Source organism: Chiloscyllium plagiosum, chromosome 35, assembly GCF_004010195.1.
Source record: "Chiloscyllium plagiosum isolate BGI_BamShark_2017 chromosome 35, ASM401019v2, whole genome shotgun sequence".
Lineage (NCBI taxonomy): Eukaryota > Metazoa > Chordata > Chondrichthyes > Orectolobiformes > Hemiscylliidae > Chiloscyllium > Chiloscyllium plagiosum.
The window spans coordinates 15720801-15739619 of NC_057744.1; the positions used below are offsets into that span (position 1 = coordinate 15720801).

The window sequence follows — 18819 nt, forward strand, 5'->3', positions numbered from 1 at the left end:
AACATCTTGGTAGGTGGTTGCTGACATAACAGTCTCCAAACTCCAAAGGCACTTCATTGTCCAAAGCATGTTGAAGGGCTCTAAAGTTTTGAAGGTGTGCTCCATATATGTCACCTTTCTTAATCATTCCTACATCAGTGAACTACAGCAAGAAATCAAAGAGAAATTCAGAGGGAAAGGGAACTAGTCAGAAGGAGAGGGGTAGATAAATTCAGTGATAGAGAGAAAGAGAAAGATCAGGATGGGGGGGTGGAAATAGAAACTCAGAGAGAGAAAACAGAGACAGAAATAAAAACAGGCATAGAAGCATATTTCTTTCTTATTTGAAAGCTAAGCTGAGTATTTTAATTTCATAGTTTTATTCCCATATATGGTGTTACAAACTTCTGTCTCTGCTATCTATGCAAAGGCGACAGAACACTTTGGAGATGAATAGCAATTGTGCAGTAAGATTGCTATCACCTTGTGATTGTAATCACAAACTCTAATTAGGTGGGTTCAAGCTGTTTATTTTTGAAACATTGCATTCAGTTCTTATGTCTCTTTGGGTGGATAGCTGACAAGATCTCAAGTTGTTTTCTTTCAATCTCAGCTGGGAAGTCAGTTGCTGTTCTTTAAGGTATTGTTAACTATCAAAATCATATTACTTTACATTGCTACGATGGAAACTAAACCACAGGGAGCAAATAGATCTCTTGGCTGTTGTGGAGCTCTGAAGATGCGATTTTCATCTTAGCATCAAATTTTTACCAAGCCTGGTAACCTTGTTGATATTCTTGAGAAAAATAACAATCATCATACATTTCTTAAATTAGTTGAAAGACATTTCTGGATAATAAGAGTGCCTAAATGATGTTACATGTAAACTCCCTCCAGGAATAAAAATTATATTCCCAAACTACTAAAAATGAACGATATATTAGCAAAAATTAATTTAATCAATATAGAATCACAGAATTTTTAATGAAACAGAATGAGGCCATTCGGTCTACCATGCCTGCACTGGCTCCCTGAGCATTTTTACTTCTGCCTTTTGCCCATAACACAGCACATTGTTTCTACTTCAATAATCTTTCAATCCCCTCTTGAACATTAATTGAGCATGTCTCCACCGTACTTATAAGCAGTGCACTTCAGACCTGAATCACTTTCTGTTTGAAAAGAAAATAAGAACTAGGAGCAGGATCTATTCTGTCCAGACCCATCATGATTGTGAAATGCCCTATCAAATTTCATCTCAGGATTCATCTTTTCAAGAAAACCAGTCCCAACTTCTCCAGACATTCCCTTATAACTGAAGCTTCTCATCCTTGGAACCATTCTTGTAAACCTCTTCTGAAGTCATTCCAATGCAATCACAGCCTTTCCAAATGGTGACTCCCAGTGTGGACACAATCGTCAAACTAAGGTCCATACCTTAAATGTTCAGCAAAACCCTATCCACCTACAAATGAAGACTAGAATATACAATGATTAATTAACAGTTCTCTCCATGTGTCCTACCATCTTCAATGACTTACACACATATATACTTAGGTCACTCTGCTTCTGATTGTACATGTTACTTTTATACTGTCTCTCTGTGTTCTTTGAACAGAAGTGACCTCACATTTCTCCGCATTGAATTTCATCTGCCCACTCCCCCAACTTGTCAATGTCTTTTTGTAATTCTATACTGTCTTCTAAACAGTTTGCAATTTGTTCAAGTTTTATGTCTTCTTCAAAATTTGAATTTCTACCCTACTCACCAGGCTAAAGACCAATATATATATCAGGAAAAGCAAAGGTCCTAATACTTACCTAATACTGGGGAACTCCATTGCAAATCTTCATCTAGCCTGGGAAAATATCCATTATTCTCTGTCTCCTAATATTCAGATAATTGGATATCTACATTGCTACTGTCCCTTTTAAACTATGACCTATCACTTTCCTGATAAGTCTGTTGTTTGGTGCTGTATTAATGCCTTTTGGAAATCCAAGTACAGCACATCAATAGTCTTGTCCTCATCAACCCTGTTGACCTCTTCAAAAGACTTCAGAAAATTAGTTGGACATGAGTTTCCCTTAACAAATCCATGCTGATTCTTCTGAATATAACTATTAACTCAATCCTAAATAAATACTTCTAGATGCCACCCCACCACCCATGATAAACTGAGCAATTGCTGGGTCAAGGTTTACAAACTTCTTTGAACATGGGCATAATATTTGTGATTCCACAGTCCTCTGGAAAACAGATTGAAAAACATTGATGATAATTTTTCAATCTCCCCAAGGGAAGATTGATTAATTATCATCAATGCTGCTGAAAGTTCCAATCTCCATTTCTCAGTGCCCTTGGATGCACCTCATTTGCCCCCATTGCCTTCGCAGCTTGGACGTCTGACAGCTTCTGCAATACTCCCTCATTATCAATTGTAAATACGTCCAGTGACTGAATTGTCTCCTCCATCACAATGGCCTAACCTCCATCCATCTCATCAGTAGAACAGATGTAAAGCATTCATTTAACACTTCAGCCACATCTCTTGCCCCGATGTGTAAATTGCACTTTTTAGTCCCTAATCAGTCCTACTCCTTTCTTCCAACTTTTGACTACTGATATGTTTATAACACACTTCTGATCATTATATTTAGTTTAAACGTCATATTAGATTGAAGAATTTGTGAACATTTATACTCATTCAACTCATGTCAAGTATTTTGGCCCTAAACAGGAAAACACAAAAGAACTGTGGATGTTAGAAATCAGAAACAAAAGCAGAAATGGCTGCAAAAACTCAGAAGGTCTGGCAGCATCTGTAGAGCAAAAGAAGTATTTTGGCCCAATCTATTTGAAAAAACCTAATATGTTTACGTGGCAAAGCTTTGTCAAAAACAAAATCAGTACACAGGAACCTTTAAAAATTGAGATTGTGGTGTGAATAAAGATGAGATTAAACGAAAATTGAAATGTTTAAAATTTGGAGGTTTCACAGAATCAATGCTGACAGGCAGTTTCCCCTGGCTGGAAAGTCTATATCAAGGGCTTACAGGAGAGTCTCAGGAGAAAAGGGCAATAGATGTTAAAATTTAGTTATTGGCTTATTGATAATGTTAATATAGAATTGAAACATTGTTAAGAAGTGACACAAAGTTGGCATTTGTTTTGTTTCACATTCATCAGATATCAGACACAAGAAACCAAATGGAAAAAGGAATATCAATTTGTGCAGCAGGAAAAGAATTGGTTAGATCATGATTAGTGTGGAATTACTCACTGTTTCTCTTAGTTAGCTAATTAAACTCAGACCTTAATGAATTGTAGAGCAGGCTTGAGGAGTCTATTCTTGCACTTATTTCATATGTACTTATGTTAAACAAGGGATAGACGATTTTGATATGTTCATGTAATTAAAGCCAGCCTATTAAAGCCATACAATTTGCACTAAATTGTCAGCCATAACTGCCACTGGATAACTGACCTGATCAAGTAACATGAAAATTGTTCACAAAACTTAAACCCACATGGTTTATATGTTTGAGGTTCCGAATATGGAGCTACAAGCTTATAAAAAATTGGTACATATTCTGACACAGTATCAGATCTCAAACAATTCTTGGCTTAGCAATGAGCATTAAGAGGATTGTAAGCAGCCTGTTTTAATGCTAAATTAAGTGATGTTTAATTGATATTTTTCCAATGTTAGACATTCTATTGCTTGTCAGAGTTTAGTAAGCTGAGGGAGTAATGAGAAAGGTCAAACTCAATGCTGTTCATTTTCACTATTTTTCACATCATGCCAGTATCAAAGCAGTGAGTGCAGTATAACAGCTCCAGAGTCAACAGTCACACTTTGTGAATACATAAAATTGTTTTGGAATATATTTTGTGTCAAACATGTAAAGGGAGTCAGTTAGCTCAGTTGGCCAGAGAGTCAATTTGCAACACAGAATGATGTTAACAGTGTGGATTCAAATTCTGCACTGGCTGAGGTTACCATGAAGGACTTTCGCTTTCAAACTCTCCCCTTGCCTGAGGCATAGTGACCCTCAGGTTAAATCACCACCATTTGTCTCTCTTTAATGAGGGAATAGTCCTCTGGTCTGGTAGGACTATGGTGACTTTGTTATTATATCAAAGAACTCACAAAGTTACTTCCAGTTCATTTTCACAAGTCGTCATGAATACTTCAATATAAGTAGGGCAAATGATGAATGTATAGTAATTGTAATAATTACACTGAAGTGTCAGCCATTTTTATGTAATGTGCACATTAAAAGGATGTAGCAATCATGATTACAACAAAATTAATTTTATATTCTTTAGCACCTCCAATGTATTCTCGTCATATCCCATGGAATTGATGTTAAAAGCCCAACAGAAAGAAAATTTGCAATACTGTAACAATAACTTAAATTATTTTTAGCTTTGTTTTAACACTGAGAAATATCCCCAGGTGCTTAACAAAAGTAAATATCAAACAACATCAAGGTACATAAGAGGCTGTTAAGGCAGTTGAGCAAATGCTTGGTTAAATGAGCAGAGATTTCTGGAGTGGTAAAGCATGTGGAGGTTAGACAGATAGGAAGAACAAGGTAATTAAGGGATTTGAAAACGAGAATGAGATGTTAAATTTCAAGTGACACTTAACCAGGAGCCAATGTACGTCAACAAGTACAAGGAGGTCAACAAGTTAGTCCAAGTTGGAATGTATGCCACAGAAATATGTACTCAGTTGAATAGTCTAATGATAATTATTTTAGGAAATCCATTAATAAACATGATGCTGAAATGGAGTGCCATTGACAGAGATAATGCCACATGGCATTCCCACCAGCCGGAGTGGTCACTGGCTCCACAGGAAGCACAAGACAGAGGCTAAAGTAGAGAAGTTTCTGTCCAGTAACAAGACAAAGGTCCAAAGCCAAGATAAAGATTAGCACAGGCAACCTGACCATGTTATGAGAAGAAACTTGAGTGAAAATAAGGGACATCAATTTCACAAAACATGCTGACCATTACTTGGTGTTGTTTTTTGTTGCTTTATTGTAGAGCAGTCAGCAAAAACAAAACCTGTCTTCTTTGGCTCACAGAAAATGTAGAAGATGTATTTGTTGTGCTTTGTTTACATTCAGGGTTATCTTGGGTTCGGAAACTATGTGCTGATATTATATGCATTTAAGTAATGAAATTTGCTTTGATCATGAGTAGTGGTTTCCAGAACTAAGTCTACTACTGTAAATGAGATATTCTTGTAGACCATTTAACATTAGGGTAAATTGTAAATTGACTATGTGTCCACAATTCTTAAAACTTTGGCTCCTTTACTAAGTTTCTACTGTTGCATTCCAGATAAAAGCTTCCTCTGTACAGCATCTCCTCAGTAGGGTGGAGAACTCTAAGACCCGTGCAATAAATTGAGATCAAGGATATCTGCATTCACTTTGAAGTGTGCACATTAACAGAGTCAAAGAGAGAGCAGACGCGCTGTCCTCTTATGGCTTCTGGAGGTCAGAATGTGTGTAAACCTACTGTGATCACTCAAACACTCCCAATGGGTCTGAATATCTTCAAATGAACAAAACACACTGCTGATTGAATTCAATTGCTCAGGTCAATTACATCTTTCTCATTTTGAAAGATAAACTGCAACTTGGAAGTGAGACCAACTGACAAACAAAATATAAAGTGTGGTATAGGTTTTCATGAGTCAAAATGCAACACTACACTAACTTTATGTCTGAGTTGCCAAGTGCTGCTACACGAAATTTACATTGTGCCACATTATGAATGGATGCAGTGATGCCACAGGTACTACAACTTCTCAGACCCTGTGTACATTACTTTCAAGCTCACCAAATGTAAAGTCAACTAATTTGAACATTTTGTGGTGTTCCTGGCATTTACTGAAAAATAAATTCTGGCAGCGCCAGGAGATCAATAGTAGTAAGATGCCAGCAGCAATTTGCTAATTTTAACTCAGCCATAAAAAAAGATATTCTAAAACAAAAAAAAACCATAAAATTCTGGAGATACTCAGCAGATCTGGCAGCACCACTGGAGGCAGAAACAAAGTTAACATTTCGATGTCAGAAATGAACAATGAAGGAAAGTCATGCTGGACTCAAAACGTTAACTCTCTCCACAGATGCTGCCAGACCTGTTGAGTTTCTCGAGCATTTTGCATTTTTTGTTTCAGATTTTCAGCATCTGCAGCATTTTGCTTTTATTTGAGATTCTATACCCTAAGTTCTAAGAGCAAGCCCACTATCTGGCACATTTTGCTTTCAGTATGCTTTCAACGGTGTATCTGTAGATGTTGGTGAGGGTCCTTACAGAGTTGCCAAATTCCCTGAGCTGCCTGAGGAAGAAGAGGCGTTGTTGTTGCCTTTTTGACAATTGCATCTGCGTGCGATGTCCAGGACAATTGTCAGTAATCGTCACTCCAAGAAACTTGACACTCTCTACCCTCTCAACCTCAGTTCCACTGATGTAGATAGGGGAGTGTTATCCTCCTTTCTTTCTGAAGTCAATGATCAGTTCTTTTGTTTTGCTGGCATTGGGAGAGAGGTTGTTCCCATTACACCATGTCACCAAACTCTCCGTCTCCCTTCTGTATTTTGACTCATTGTTAAATGTTCGTCCAACTATTGTGGTGTCATCAGCAAACTTACAGATGGCATTCATTCATAATTTGGCAACACAGTCATGGGTGTACAGGAAGTACAGTAGGACGCTAAGAATGCATCCTTGGGGGGCACAAGTGGTAGCATTGGTATTCAGCCACACCATAGATTTAAATTTTCTATCTTTAGTGCTGCCTCCAGAGCTTTGAAAAAGACAGAGCTGGCTCTCGCAGCATGATGGTACAGTAATATAGACAGGGTATAACCACGCATCCTGATATATAAGTCAAAAAATAAGTACATCACTATGCCAATGCTGCCAATATGGCAAAAATCACTTCTTCAACATTTACCCCTGCCTAAACAAAAGATGAATTGCAAAAATTTCCCTGTAAATGAAGGAACTTTTGTTAATTGCTATCTGAGTAGTGCTTTCATGTAAATTGGAGTCAATTTCAAAGGAGTGATTGTCTCTCAGAATATTTTCACTTTGCCAGAGAAGCTAGAAAATTGCTTAACTAGTTAAGTTATAGCTGAAGGTCAAGTCACATTTTAGAAACTTCTTAACACTAAAGCAACTGACCCTGCAGGGCATCAAACTGTTAATGAACATTAAACATTAAAACAGAGCCCTGGCTGTCGAAATGAAAGTTAAGAGTTGTCATGTATCACAATTTCCAGGTTTCTACATTTTAATTAAAGCACTTAATACATTATTTTGTCCAATACTTTAACTTTCTAAATAAGAAGAGTTTGACTTTAATATATTAAGCATGGCAATATCACACAATGTAAATTCACATTCTAGCTGTTGCAGAAACAGAAATTAAACACTTTGTGAATTAAGTTTCCATTGATCTTTGACACGTGTTCTACTGATTCAAGACTGGAAAATTAATGTTCAGAGTTTCACCATAATGAGTTGATCTCTTTGTGTGTAACAGAAGTGCAATTTAGTTTAGTTACACATGAGGTGAACTGGGAGATTGCCATTTTCCATCATAAGCTAAATTCCACAATGCTAGAATTAATTGTAAATTTATTCTACTGTATGAGTAAACTAAAGCAGTGAGTTTGGTTATCTTTCAATTAGTATGCTCCCCCACGCTTTGTCGTTTTCTTTGTGCCCATCCGGTTGAAGTGCAATAAACAAATGTGTAACACACAACAAATGCAGACTTTGGAAAATGCTGCAGTTCTGCCCATGGTGGGTAAGAGGTGAGCAGGGTACTGTCACTTGGCTGCACACAACATGACCCATCCTGAGATTACAAGCCTCACATGAATGTAATAATTGGCCACTCAGTTGAGTGAGGACAGGGAATTGGATCAATTAGGCTTAGCACAACAGCAGACCAATAGTGGGAAAAGAAGTCAAACCCTGATGTAGTGGAATAAACAGAAAGAACTGTGAATTTGAAACCAGAGGAGCACAGCACTCAAAGCATTGACTTTCTTTAAACAGATGCTGCTTGACCTGTCGTATTTCTCCTGCTTTTGTCTGAGATAGTGAAACTGCAAGATGAAAAGTAATTTGGAACCTTTCTGTGAACTATTCGCCAGCAGTTATTTTTAGTAGCACTGATCATACTGTTCACCACCAACTTCAAATGAAGGAAGCCTGCACAGCTCACATTACACCCATCTTTACTTCAAATTGTAATCAGCTTCTATGGCAGTCTAATTTCTTGTTTTGAACCTCGCACAGAATTGGCACAGATGCTCTTTGCCCATTCAGTGGTACATGAGTAAACTGCATTCATAGAACCCCAACAGTTTGGAAGCAGGCCATTTGTCCCACCAAGTCCACACCAACCCTCCAAGGAGTATCCCATCCAGATCTATCTCTCCCGCCGTATCCCTGTAACCCTGCATTTCCCATGGCTAATCTATCCCTAAACACAATGGGCAATTTATCATGGCCAATCCACTTAACTCATGCATCTTTGGACTGTGAGAGAAAACCAGTGCACCCAGAGGAAACCCACATGGACAAAAAGAGAATGTGTAAACCCCAGACAGACTGGAGGCTGGAATCGAATCCACGTCCCTGGTGCTGTGGGGTAGCAATGTTAACACTGAGCCACCGAGCCACCCCATTCAATGGACAATGGGTGACCAAGAGATGCATAAATGCCTCCTCATCCACAATTTTCAGCTTTAGGGAAAAAAATTGACAATACCCACAGCTTCAGGTCATTCCCAGTGTTACAGGACTTAGATGACTGAAGAACCAACCACAACAATTATTGTATCAATCAACTAAATGATCCCCTTCTGTGTTGCATGATTCTCTAACTTTATCCTTCCAGAATAAGAGGATTGATTAGTTCCGTTGCTTGGATGGTTGACTTGCAAAGCAGAGTGATGCCAATAGTATGAGTTCAATTCCCATACCAGCTGAGGCTATCATGAAGGTGTTCCTTCTCAATCTTGTCCCTTGCCTGAAGCATGATGATATTCAATGTAAACTCATCATCAGATGTCTCTCTTTCTCTAGTGAAACAGCACGTTATGGTCCTCTGGGATTATGGCAAGAATTTACTACAAGAAAATAAGTTATCGCAAAACCTATTCCAAGTTTCACTTAAATCTTCAACCCCTCTTATACAATTTAAGCATAAAGAATTACTATTTGCATTATGCTGGGGTTTGTAAACAGCTGTGTATCTTGGCTAAACAAGCTGGATGGTTTCAAATCAAGTATTGTGGCTAAATGGATTGGTTCCATTTGTATATTGCAGAAATATCTAAGAAGACACTACAGAATACAATGTATTATGATCAAGATTTGTGCATATTATTAACGCTTTCAAGATAATGTGCAAATTACATCACAGGGCTATTTATGAGGATTGATTCTAAAATAACCAAGACCTAGGCCTGAACATCAGCTAAACAGATGGCAACTTTTGTTTTATTTTATGTGTTCTTAGAAAGTTTATATTTTCAGCATCTGCTGTTTTACACTTTAGAGTTTGAATGCTGATTTGGAATGCATCAGAAAAAGATATCCTATAGTTGCAAAGTGGATTGTTTCAAGCCTGGAGCAAAGCCAGTAAAGCATGTAATGAAGAATATATTCCAGGGAGGAAAGTGATGATTGTGTACAGTAACAAAACAGAGCAGAGATAATATAGTCCTGAAGATAGATAACAGAAATCCTGGAAACAGGTTAACAAGTTATCTATTTTCCTGACTTTTCCTGATATTTTGAGATAAAACTATTGCCAGTTAAAACGTAATCAGAAAGTGTAGAAATACAGATGTGAACATACATCTGAAACTGAAAGGAAACAGAACCTTCACATACATCTGCTGTGAAAAGAAATTTGCAGAGATACATTCTAAAAGCAAATCCAATTCTCTTGTACAATCACCTAACCTACACTTCTTTTGACTGGAGTTTTTAAGCATCTTGTTCACTTCTTTGCAGGTTAGAAGGTTGGAATATATCAATTAATCCATTATACCAAACCCTAGTAGGACAAGAAAAGCACAAGCAACATCTATGGCCATACAAATCTTGCACCTTTGTGAAAGCTGTGACTCTCATCGCAGCAAGAAGCCCAGACTTTTTGCCAGAGAAGCTACAGCTGATTGCGGTACCTTTGTGCTTGGGAGTGGAAAGTGAAACCAGGTAGTGTCCCATTCTTCATTATTGCCCAATGAGACTGTTATACATGTGCACTGATGAAAAACAGAACTGAGTTCGGTTTATCATATGGGGTTGAAATGGGGTTGAAAAATCTATCAGCCATGATCGAATGGCGAACCAGACTCGATGGACAGAATGGCCTAATTTCTGCTCCTAACGTCTTACGGTCCTAGCTGAATGATCTGCTGACACTCTTTGTGTGGGTTATTTAAAAATGACTATAATGGAGAAGTGCCACATGAATTTATTTTTAATTCAACCTGTTATGACACACTTCTGTGCCCATAAAATCCTGACATAGGATTTGAATCCAGATCTTATGGCCCAGAGATAGGGTCACAACTGCTGTGCCACCACACCTTTTCAGCAGGCAGATGTTCATAGAGTACAAGGAATTGTACTCAGAATTAGATGTAAAAAAAGGGAAGAAAAGGAGCAAAGAAGGATCTTTTAATATTATTTATATTGATTGAGTCTGAACACCAAGAACAAAGAATAATCAACTTCACTTGGCTAGGCAACTTCACATCAGCCCTTAATATGGTCTTTAATCATTATCTGATTAAATTAAATACTGATTTAGCATTACTATTTAAGATCAACCTGGTGTATATTTAATTGACTAAATGTCTAATCTGAACATGTCCCCTTAATAACCAAACCATCAAGAAACTGGTTTTGTGAGCATGAGGAGACATTACTAGTTAATGATTGACAGGATAAAATGCACAAGCTATCCTAATGAAGAAGAACTGCTATCAGTTTCAGGGCCAGTACTCCAGTGGTCGTGAAAGAAAGCTGTTATGGCATGCTGAGTTTTGATCTAATAAAACAAAAATATTTGAGGCTGCATATGCCAATTAAACACCTCATTTATTCCCATGCTGCTAAGAGTTTTGCATCTGGTACATATACTGAACAACAATAAAAGATGCAGTTAAGACTATTGTAATAAATGGAAAATTGAACCTCTAGCAAAATGACCCGTAGTTAACATTTCCCTTCAGTGTATGTACCATTGAATTTATATGATTATGCAACTCTAAAGTATTGAAATGTCAGTCAATATCTCTTTTACTCCACAAAATGTGAATGAAAATATGATCAAGAAGGATTGCGCTGGATTGTCTGTGAATCATTTTCTTTGAAAAGATCGTAAATATATGGTGGAAGCTTCACGCATGTTCTTCCATTAGAGAAAGAACCACACTGCAGTACATATTAGACATTAACAGATTTGCAGTGCTTTGCAAGCGAGGTCTGGTATATTTTGTAACATGGTTCAAAGGTTAAGCTTGTCAAATTCTTCATGGAGCAGGATGAAAAGAATGGAGCAGAGGAAAGTGATACTTGCACTGTCAATGTAGAACTGACAGTACAGCCATATCTTAGGCAGTAGAATCATTCCATATCACAATAAAGAAATATCTGCACAGACAAGAAGAATGCACTGATAAAAACATCATGATAACAGAGAGCAACATTTCAGTGACATGTCATCAATCACAAGAAACAAGGGGACAAAGAAACATACCTGTTTTGTGAAAAGGACTGCAGTGTCATAGTATTCAGGATTCTTATCGTTTGCCTTGTTAAATTTTTTCTGCCACGCACAAAAGTTTCGCAGAGTTAGTGCTGCATTGCTGGAAATCTTTGGACCCTTGTCTTCATGATTGATGACCATAAACTTCACTACCACAATGCTGACAGGGTTCAATATGCTGGGATGTTTGTATAACCGGGCGGCCACTGCCATTAACATTAGGACGTAGTGCTTAAGATCATCGCCATGGAATGTGGCCATGGACTCATCAGCCACTACTAAGGTTTCCACAAAACGGGGTATTGATGCAAAACGCTTGGATCTACTGGCCTTTTTACCCACAAGTTCCACTTTAGGTGTAGGATCCATGGTATGGGATGCTTAAAAAGAGAAAATTGGAATGTTAGCCAGAATCTGGTACTGGTTATATCAAGTACAAAGAGACAATTTGTGATCTTCATTAACTGGACATTCATTTTAAAGGTACACCTCACAAACAAAAAAAATCTTCATGCTAAATGATAAAACTTGAATAAAATTTATTGTATGTAATATTTTGCTGATGATATTGGTATGCAACTATGATTACAATACTATTTTAGATTTGATTGATTTGCATTTAACACAACCAAATCCCCAAAGGACCATTGCATGCAGCTGCCAGCAATGCCAAGGCGAAGTTGTTAGATCATTAAGACAGGTGAATGTGTTAAAAATAATTCTCCAAAAGTCAAGATCAATAAATATATTGGACTAATTGTTGACAGGAATCAGAATGCAAGCCTGCCCTGTTTAAATGCCCGGGTATATAATTACACTGAAATCCATAATACAAGGTAAAGCTTTAATCAAAGCAACTGAGTCCAGTATCAGACCATCTGGAGTGAGATTGCCAATTGTGTTCATCAAAAGTATAATTAGTTTTAAGGAATGATTGATACTTGGGGCTATCTCTGAGACGGCAAAGAATTAGAGAAATGAAACAAAAGATGGAAGACTTTAATTTGTCAACTAAATAAAAGGATTTAAGTGATCTGCTCAGCTCTGTGAGCACTGAATGTGTTATAGCGCCCTCTTTGTTTAGTAAGGAACTGCAACAATGCACTTGAGTTCAATGCCAAGAGTTATCCTTCAAATTTAATCTTCTACTTGCTAGTGTAATAACTCCAGTGCATTTTTCATTGGATAGAGAATTGAGATCTGTTTAAGTAACTCTTCATCCTACACTCCAATATAAATTACAATTTCACTTTCCTTTTTTCTTCTCGGTACCTTCTCATACTAAGACAAAGTTCCCTTGGCCAGACAGTCCTCTGCCTTTTCTTCCCTAGTTGAGCCATTCTTCATGAGTGAAGTAGACAGCAACTGCTGGCGGTCCATTTAAGCAACCATCGGCATTACATTCAATTCAACCTCTTCCTCACCCAGGTATTCCTACTTTCTGCTGAGGATAGTGGACAATAATCTGGAGCAGGGATATCAGTGGGTCTTATTTGCTCTCGTACCAAGACTCAAGTTAACTGTTGCATCTCAACTACTTATCCCGGCAAGGTCAAGGCAATGTAACAAAGTTCAGGAATTTGTGGCTGAACAACTGCAATACACAACACAATCATGAGCAGCTCTGGAATCCACATTTTATTTGAGATATGATTGCATTGGAGAGGGTGCAGAGGAGATTTACCAGAGTGTTGCCTGTGCTGGAGCGTTTTAATAATAAAGAGAGTTTTGATAGACTGGGGTTGTTTTCCTTGAAGCAGAGGACACTAAGCGAGAACATGATTGAAATATATAAAATTATGATAGGCAACACATAGAGTAGACAGGAAGAGACCATTCCCCTTGGTGGACAGATGAACAACTACAGGACATAGATTCAAGATAAGAGGCAGGAGGTATGGACGGGATGTCAGGACATTTCCTTTTCACCCAGAGGGTGGTGGGAGTCTTGAATTCACTACCTGAAAGAGGCAGAAACCCTCATAATATTTGAGTAGTATTTGGACATCTACTTGTGATACCAAGGCAGACAAGGCAATGGGTTATATGCAGGAAAATGAGATTAGTGTAGTTACATGTTTGTTTTTGACTGGTATAGACTTGCTCGACCAAAGGTGCTTTTTCTGTGATGTAGACCTCTATGACTCTATATCCACATTAAGTTATCCAAGAAGTTGCTAATTTGGTGCAGTTGATAATATCAAAAATGGCTAAATCATAAATGGTTCATAAACAGAATAACATTAGCACCATTTAAAAAATTAATCCTATTTCAGTTAAGAACCAGCTAAATTTCTCCGAAAGAACCTTGACAAAATTATTGTTCTCAGCAAAAATGAACCAATCTGATTAATATTTGATGCATTGAGTGATATGTAATTTAGAGAAGGGTTATTTGAATCCATTCCTAAAAGCCTCAATATATATCAGTCATTCTCACAAAACTACAGAAGGATTTTAATTAATCTTAATTAAATCCTTCATTCTGCCCTCTGAGTTTGGTTACTAGAGGGCAGACACAATTTTATAATTTTAGTCTGGTTACCTTGAATTGGAGAAAAGAGATTCAATGTAATGTTAAGTGACAAGGAAGGCTTTCATCAAAATGGTCCTTTAGGTTCAGTTCCTACTTGGCTGAGATTACCAAGAAAGATGTTCCTTCTCAACCTGCCTCTTCATCTGAGATGTGGTGACCTACATGTTAAACCATCACCAGCTGTCTCACTCAAATAAGAGAGTAGCCCAATGGTGGAGTACTTTATACCAACACGAAGTTTGAAGAATTTCTATAATAAAATATCATCAAACCATTAGGTAAAATAATGATGAATCTTGCTAATGTTGCAAATGTTGAAAAAAACTGTTTCAATTGAGTGTATGTTCTAGTTGTGATGAAGTGCAGCTAATATGAATTGGTGAAAGGATAAGGTTTATATATGAGTAAGAAGGGAGGGTTCCTGTGGTTATAAAAAAAACCCTACCAGGATTTCTGGGTTCAAGTCCCACCTTTACCAGAGATGTTTAATAATATGACTGAATAGGTTGATTAGGGCATCATTAAAATAAAAGAAGGATCTTGTGGTGCATTAGTGTGTCCCTACCTCTGGACCTGAAGGTCCACATTCAAATCCCACATATCCTGGAGGTGTCTCAGAACAGATCAGATTTGAAAAAAATATATTTTAATGAAAGGTGTTCTGATGCAGTGATAGTGTCCCCACCTTTGAGCAAGAAGGTTTGAGTAGGTCCCATTTTGGGATATGATAGATATGGAGTTTATCAAAAAAAAAGTTTTAATAAAAGCCAGATTTTGACCTGGGAAGGGCTGGTCTGGGAGAGAGAAAGTGCTCTGCTGGACATTGTGAATAAACCTTGCAGAAGGCTGACTGGTTCCTGCTTTATTCCTTTGTCAGACAGATGGTTACTAAGTCAACAAAGCTTCACGTACTGGTCTGCTTGGATAGTTTGGGGAAGAGAGGAATGGTGTGCTGCAGGGAGGGTGTTGGGGACAGGAAGGTAGTGAACAATCACAACCTGAGCAACAACAAGAACAGATTACATTTGTGTAGTGCTTTCAACATAGGAGCATGTCCCAAGGCACTTCACAAGCTAACAACTGATCAATGAGGACTCAGAGAAAGAATTATCAAACCAAATCAAATTGATAGGTTTTACATGAGGAAAGGTGGTGAGGCAAAAACATAAAGTTTAATAAGGAAATTTCAGAGCTTATGATAACAATGGCTAAAGGTGGAGAGGACAAGACGCCAGAGTTGGAAGGATTAGAAATCTTGGGAAACGGGTACAGAGAAAGGAACAGACAAAACCATGTATTCCAGATTTTAAAAATGGTTTGAAGTGAAGGTGGTGGACCAGGCGCTAATATTGTGTGTGTGTGTGTGTGTGTCAGGGCAGAGCAGCAGCTGAGCGGAGGATGGAATCTGGGGACCAGAGGAATAGTTTGTCGAAAACTGTGGCTGAGGGCTTCAACAGTGAAAATAAGCTGAGGGAAACTGGAGGCGAACAATGGGAACGAGGCGTAAGTCGGCAATGCTGTGAAGGAGAGAATTTGCTGAGGTTGCCGAATCGGGGCCCAGTGTGTAGAATGACAGTGGCCAGGGAGGGCGATGGAGTCAGTGCCAAGTATCTGACGGCTGTGCTGGAGCCTGGAGGCAATAGCTTTAATCTTCCCAATGTTTGATGGGACATAATTGCAGCTGGCATCCTGACGGGACTAGAGGCAAGTTCCCCCTACCCCCACCACAAACACATTTAACAACCGATAGTTTTAAATTGAAACTAAACATGTTTCTGAACGGATTGCGATGGGAACGTTGCTGGGCATAGTGTTAGCAAGCAAAGGAGGGCTTCCAGTCCGCTATTGGTCTGTCAGTAATTCACCGGGGAGATGTTTGCAGTGAAGAAGGGAGGCTGTGAGATTCCTGATCAGTCAGAGCGTTTGAAAACTCCCTCAGCTCCCTCCTGCACTGCGGGGAGTGGCAACAGCATACCAGATGTTTCCAGCTGCAATGCAGGGGAATCACACATTGGCAGGCGGGATCACGTGTATCCCCCCCCCCCCCACACACACACACACACACACTTTATATACAGTCACAGCCATCATGGACAGCAGCCCAGAAACCTCAGCTCAGCAAAGACCACCGCTGACCAGAGAACCACTTGGGGGAGGGACACACAAAACACACGCAGCTGCTGCAATGGGAGATGAAGTCCCACTTTTCTAGAAACGCAAAAGAGAATGCTCTGGGAACCGTTGGAGCCGCGGGCATTCTGTGCAAACATCTCCTTTTGCAAAATAAAAACAGACCCATTGGCGGCGATCGCATTCTGAGATACTCGGGGAGTGCAGTGAAGGGGGCGGAGGGAGTTCGGTGTGTTGCTGCACTCAGTATAGTAAATATTTTACCCATATTAAGGCAGAGGTGACGGTGCTAAGGGAGAGATGGATTTGGCGTAGAGCATCTTGTCAGAGATTCCCTGCACCCCCCCCCCCCCCCAACCTTTGATGATCTCTGTTCCCAGTCTGCTGCAGCATCTCGACTGACATTAAAGACACAAACCAGCGAGCAGACCCTGCAGGGGATGTTGCTATTTGCAACAGCAGGACATTTTGAGACAGAATGTTTCTGAGGGAAAATCTACTGGAAATCGAAGTGTCACTTTCCAGAGAGAGAGAAAGGGAGGATGCAAAAAGACACACACACACACACAAACACACAATACAGACAGATCACCTTTAAATTTCTCCAGCACTTCCATGTTTGCAAAGGTCCCACTCACTCCACATCTGGAGGTGGCGTTGAGCGAGGAAGCTGCAGCGCTCCTGCGGCGCAGAAGGTGAGTGCTGTGGGTCTGTGCTCCGGGAGGGCTCCTGCTGTCGTTGCCCACCGGCTGGATGAGGTACTCGGTCCCGTTCGAGCGGAAAGCGCCGTGCATGCCATCGCACAGGCTGAGAGCGGCGAAGGAGCCCGGCTCGCCGTTGACCGAGCCCGAGTAAAAGCAGTGGCTGAGCGTCGCGCCCCAGGCAGCCCGGGGAGAGCCGGACAGAGCCTGCACCGTGAACCCCGGCGCCAGGAAGCTCGAGTCGGCCACCAAATTCAAGTTGAACTCCTGGTCGAAGGCGCGGATTAGGAAAGCGGCGCTCCCCTCGCCGACATCCTGCTGCCGGGCTCTCTGCAAGAAGCTGGAGGCGCTATCCATCCTGACCGGAGTGACCAGCTGACTCTCCAAGCAGAGAGAGGAGCCGGGCAGGGCGAGGAGCAACGCCAGAAATACGCCTGCTCTCGCTGCCGCTAACATCTTCCCTTCAGAAAATACAATCCTCTCAAAACGCGAAAATAATCAAGGGAGGGTGGGATGGGGTGAGAGCGTCCCAGCACAGAATCCTTGCTGTAAAACGCCGGGAAAGTCTTGCTCTTGGAAAATAAATCCAGATAAGATTGTTCTCAGCATGCGCGATGCTCGCGAACATCAGATTCACCTCTGGAATAAGATCGCTCCATTACCTCGGGTACCGGCGTGAAGTGTGCACTGAGTCTAATGCCTTATATACATTCTGTCATGTGTGTAAACGGTGTGCAAATCAGGGCTGGTACCTCCTGGAAAATGCTTATTGGATGTGGGCCCTTATATATATATGTGTGTGTGTGTGTATGTATATAATGTAGTCTTTCCACCACTTAGAGGCGGTTTGCCTACATCCAACACCCCCCCCCCCCTTAATCCCTCCCCCCCTCCGCCCCATTCAAATGATTATCACCCCCGAAAGATTTCATAGTCACATTTAAAATCAAGTTGCTCTCTCTCTCTGTGTGTGTAATCGCTGACAGAGCGTCTTTGGGCGTACAGTCTCTGACTTTGCTCTGGCCTGGGAATCTCTCTGTCTCTCAGCGAGATCAAAGAGACCCCCCTCACCGTTTACACATCTGGCCAGTCACTTGCATTTATTGCCGGACATAGAGAGTGTGAACATTGCTTATAGCGAAAATGGTTGTTTGTATTTTATGTACCCCCCACCCCACACACACACTGAATGGAAACCAGTTGTTATCTAAACTCAAATCACCGGGATTCGGTGATGCCACATTCACACTGTGAGCACAGGCAGAGCTGGCATTGAGAGAGTACAGGCACCAACGGCGAGAGGTGAAGTGAGTGGGGCACTCGACAGGAACAGTATGCCCTCAGCCTGACAGCCCCCTTCACACTCCGAACCGTCCGGAACCCGGCATCTGTCTTCCACTGTGCAGGGGGAGGCTAGATCGCGTGTGAAATCGTTACATTGCTTTCAAAGTTGGGCTTTGGAGCAGAAACCGAAACAGAGAGACACCGAAATGTGCGGCAGCTCATGCCTGTTCAGTGAGGGGAGGCACTGAAGAGATGTCACAACAACCACCCAGCGTTCGCCCGTCTTTCTAATATTGCAAACTTGAGCAATGATCTTCCCCAGCGTGCTTCAGCAATCTGTGGATCTTAATAGGTC

The 18819-nt window shown here is 40.2% G+C and overlaps 1 protein-coding gene across 1 annotated transcript in view; it reads right to left on the reverse strand.

Moving 5' to 3' along the window:
• LOC122540548 (A disintegrin and metalloproteinase with thrombospondin motifs 15-like) overlaps positions 1-18090 on the reverse strand; it is a 48855-nt gene extending 30765 nt beyond the window's left edge. Inside the window, exons 1-2 of the mRNA XM_043676414.1 lie at positions 17072-18090; positions 11805-12193 (exon numbers count right to left, since the gene is read on the reverse strand). Of these exons, the coding sequence (XP_043532349.1) occupies positions 11805-12193; positions 17072-17636 (954 nt within the window). The 5' untranslated portion in view covers positions 17637-18090. The remainder of the gene's footprint in view (positions 1-11804; positions 12194-17071) is intronic.
• Between the last annotated feature and the right edge of the window lie 729 nt (positions 18091-18819).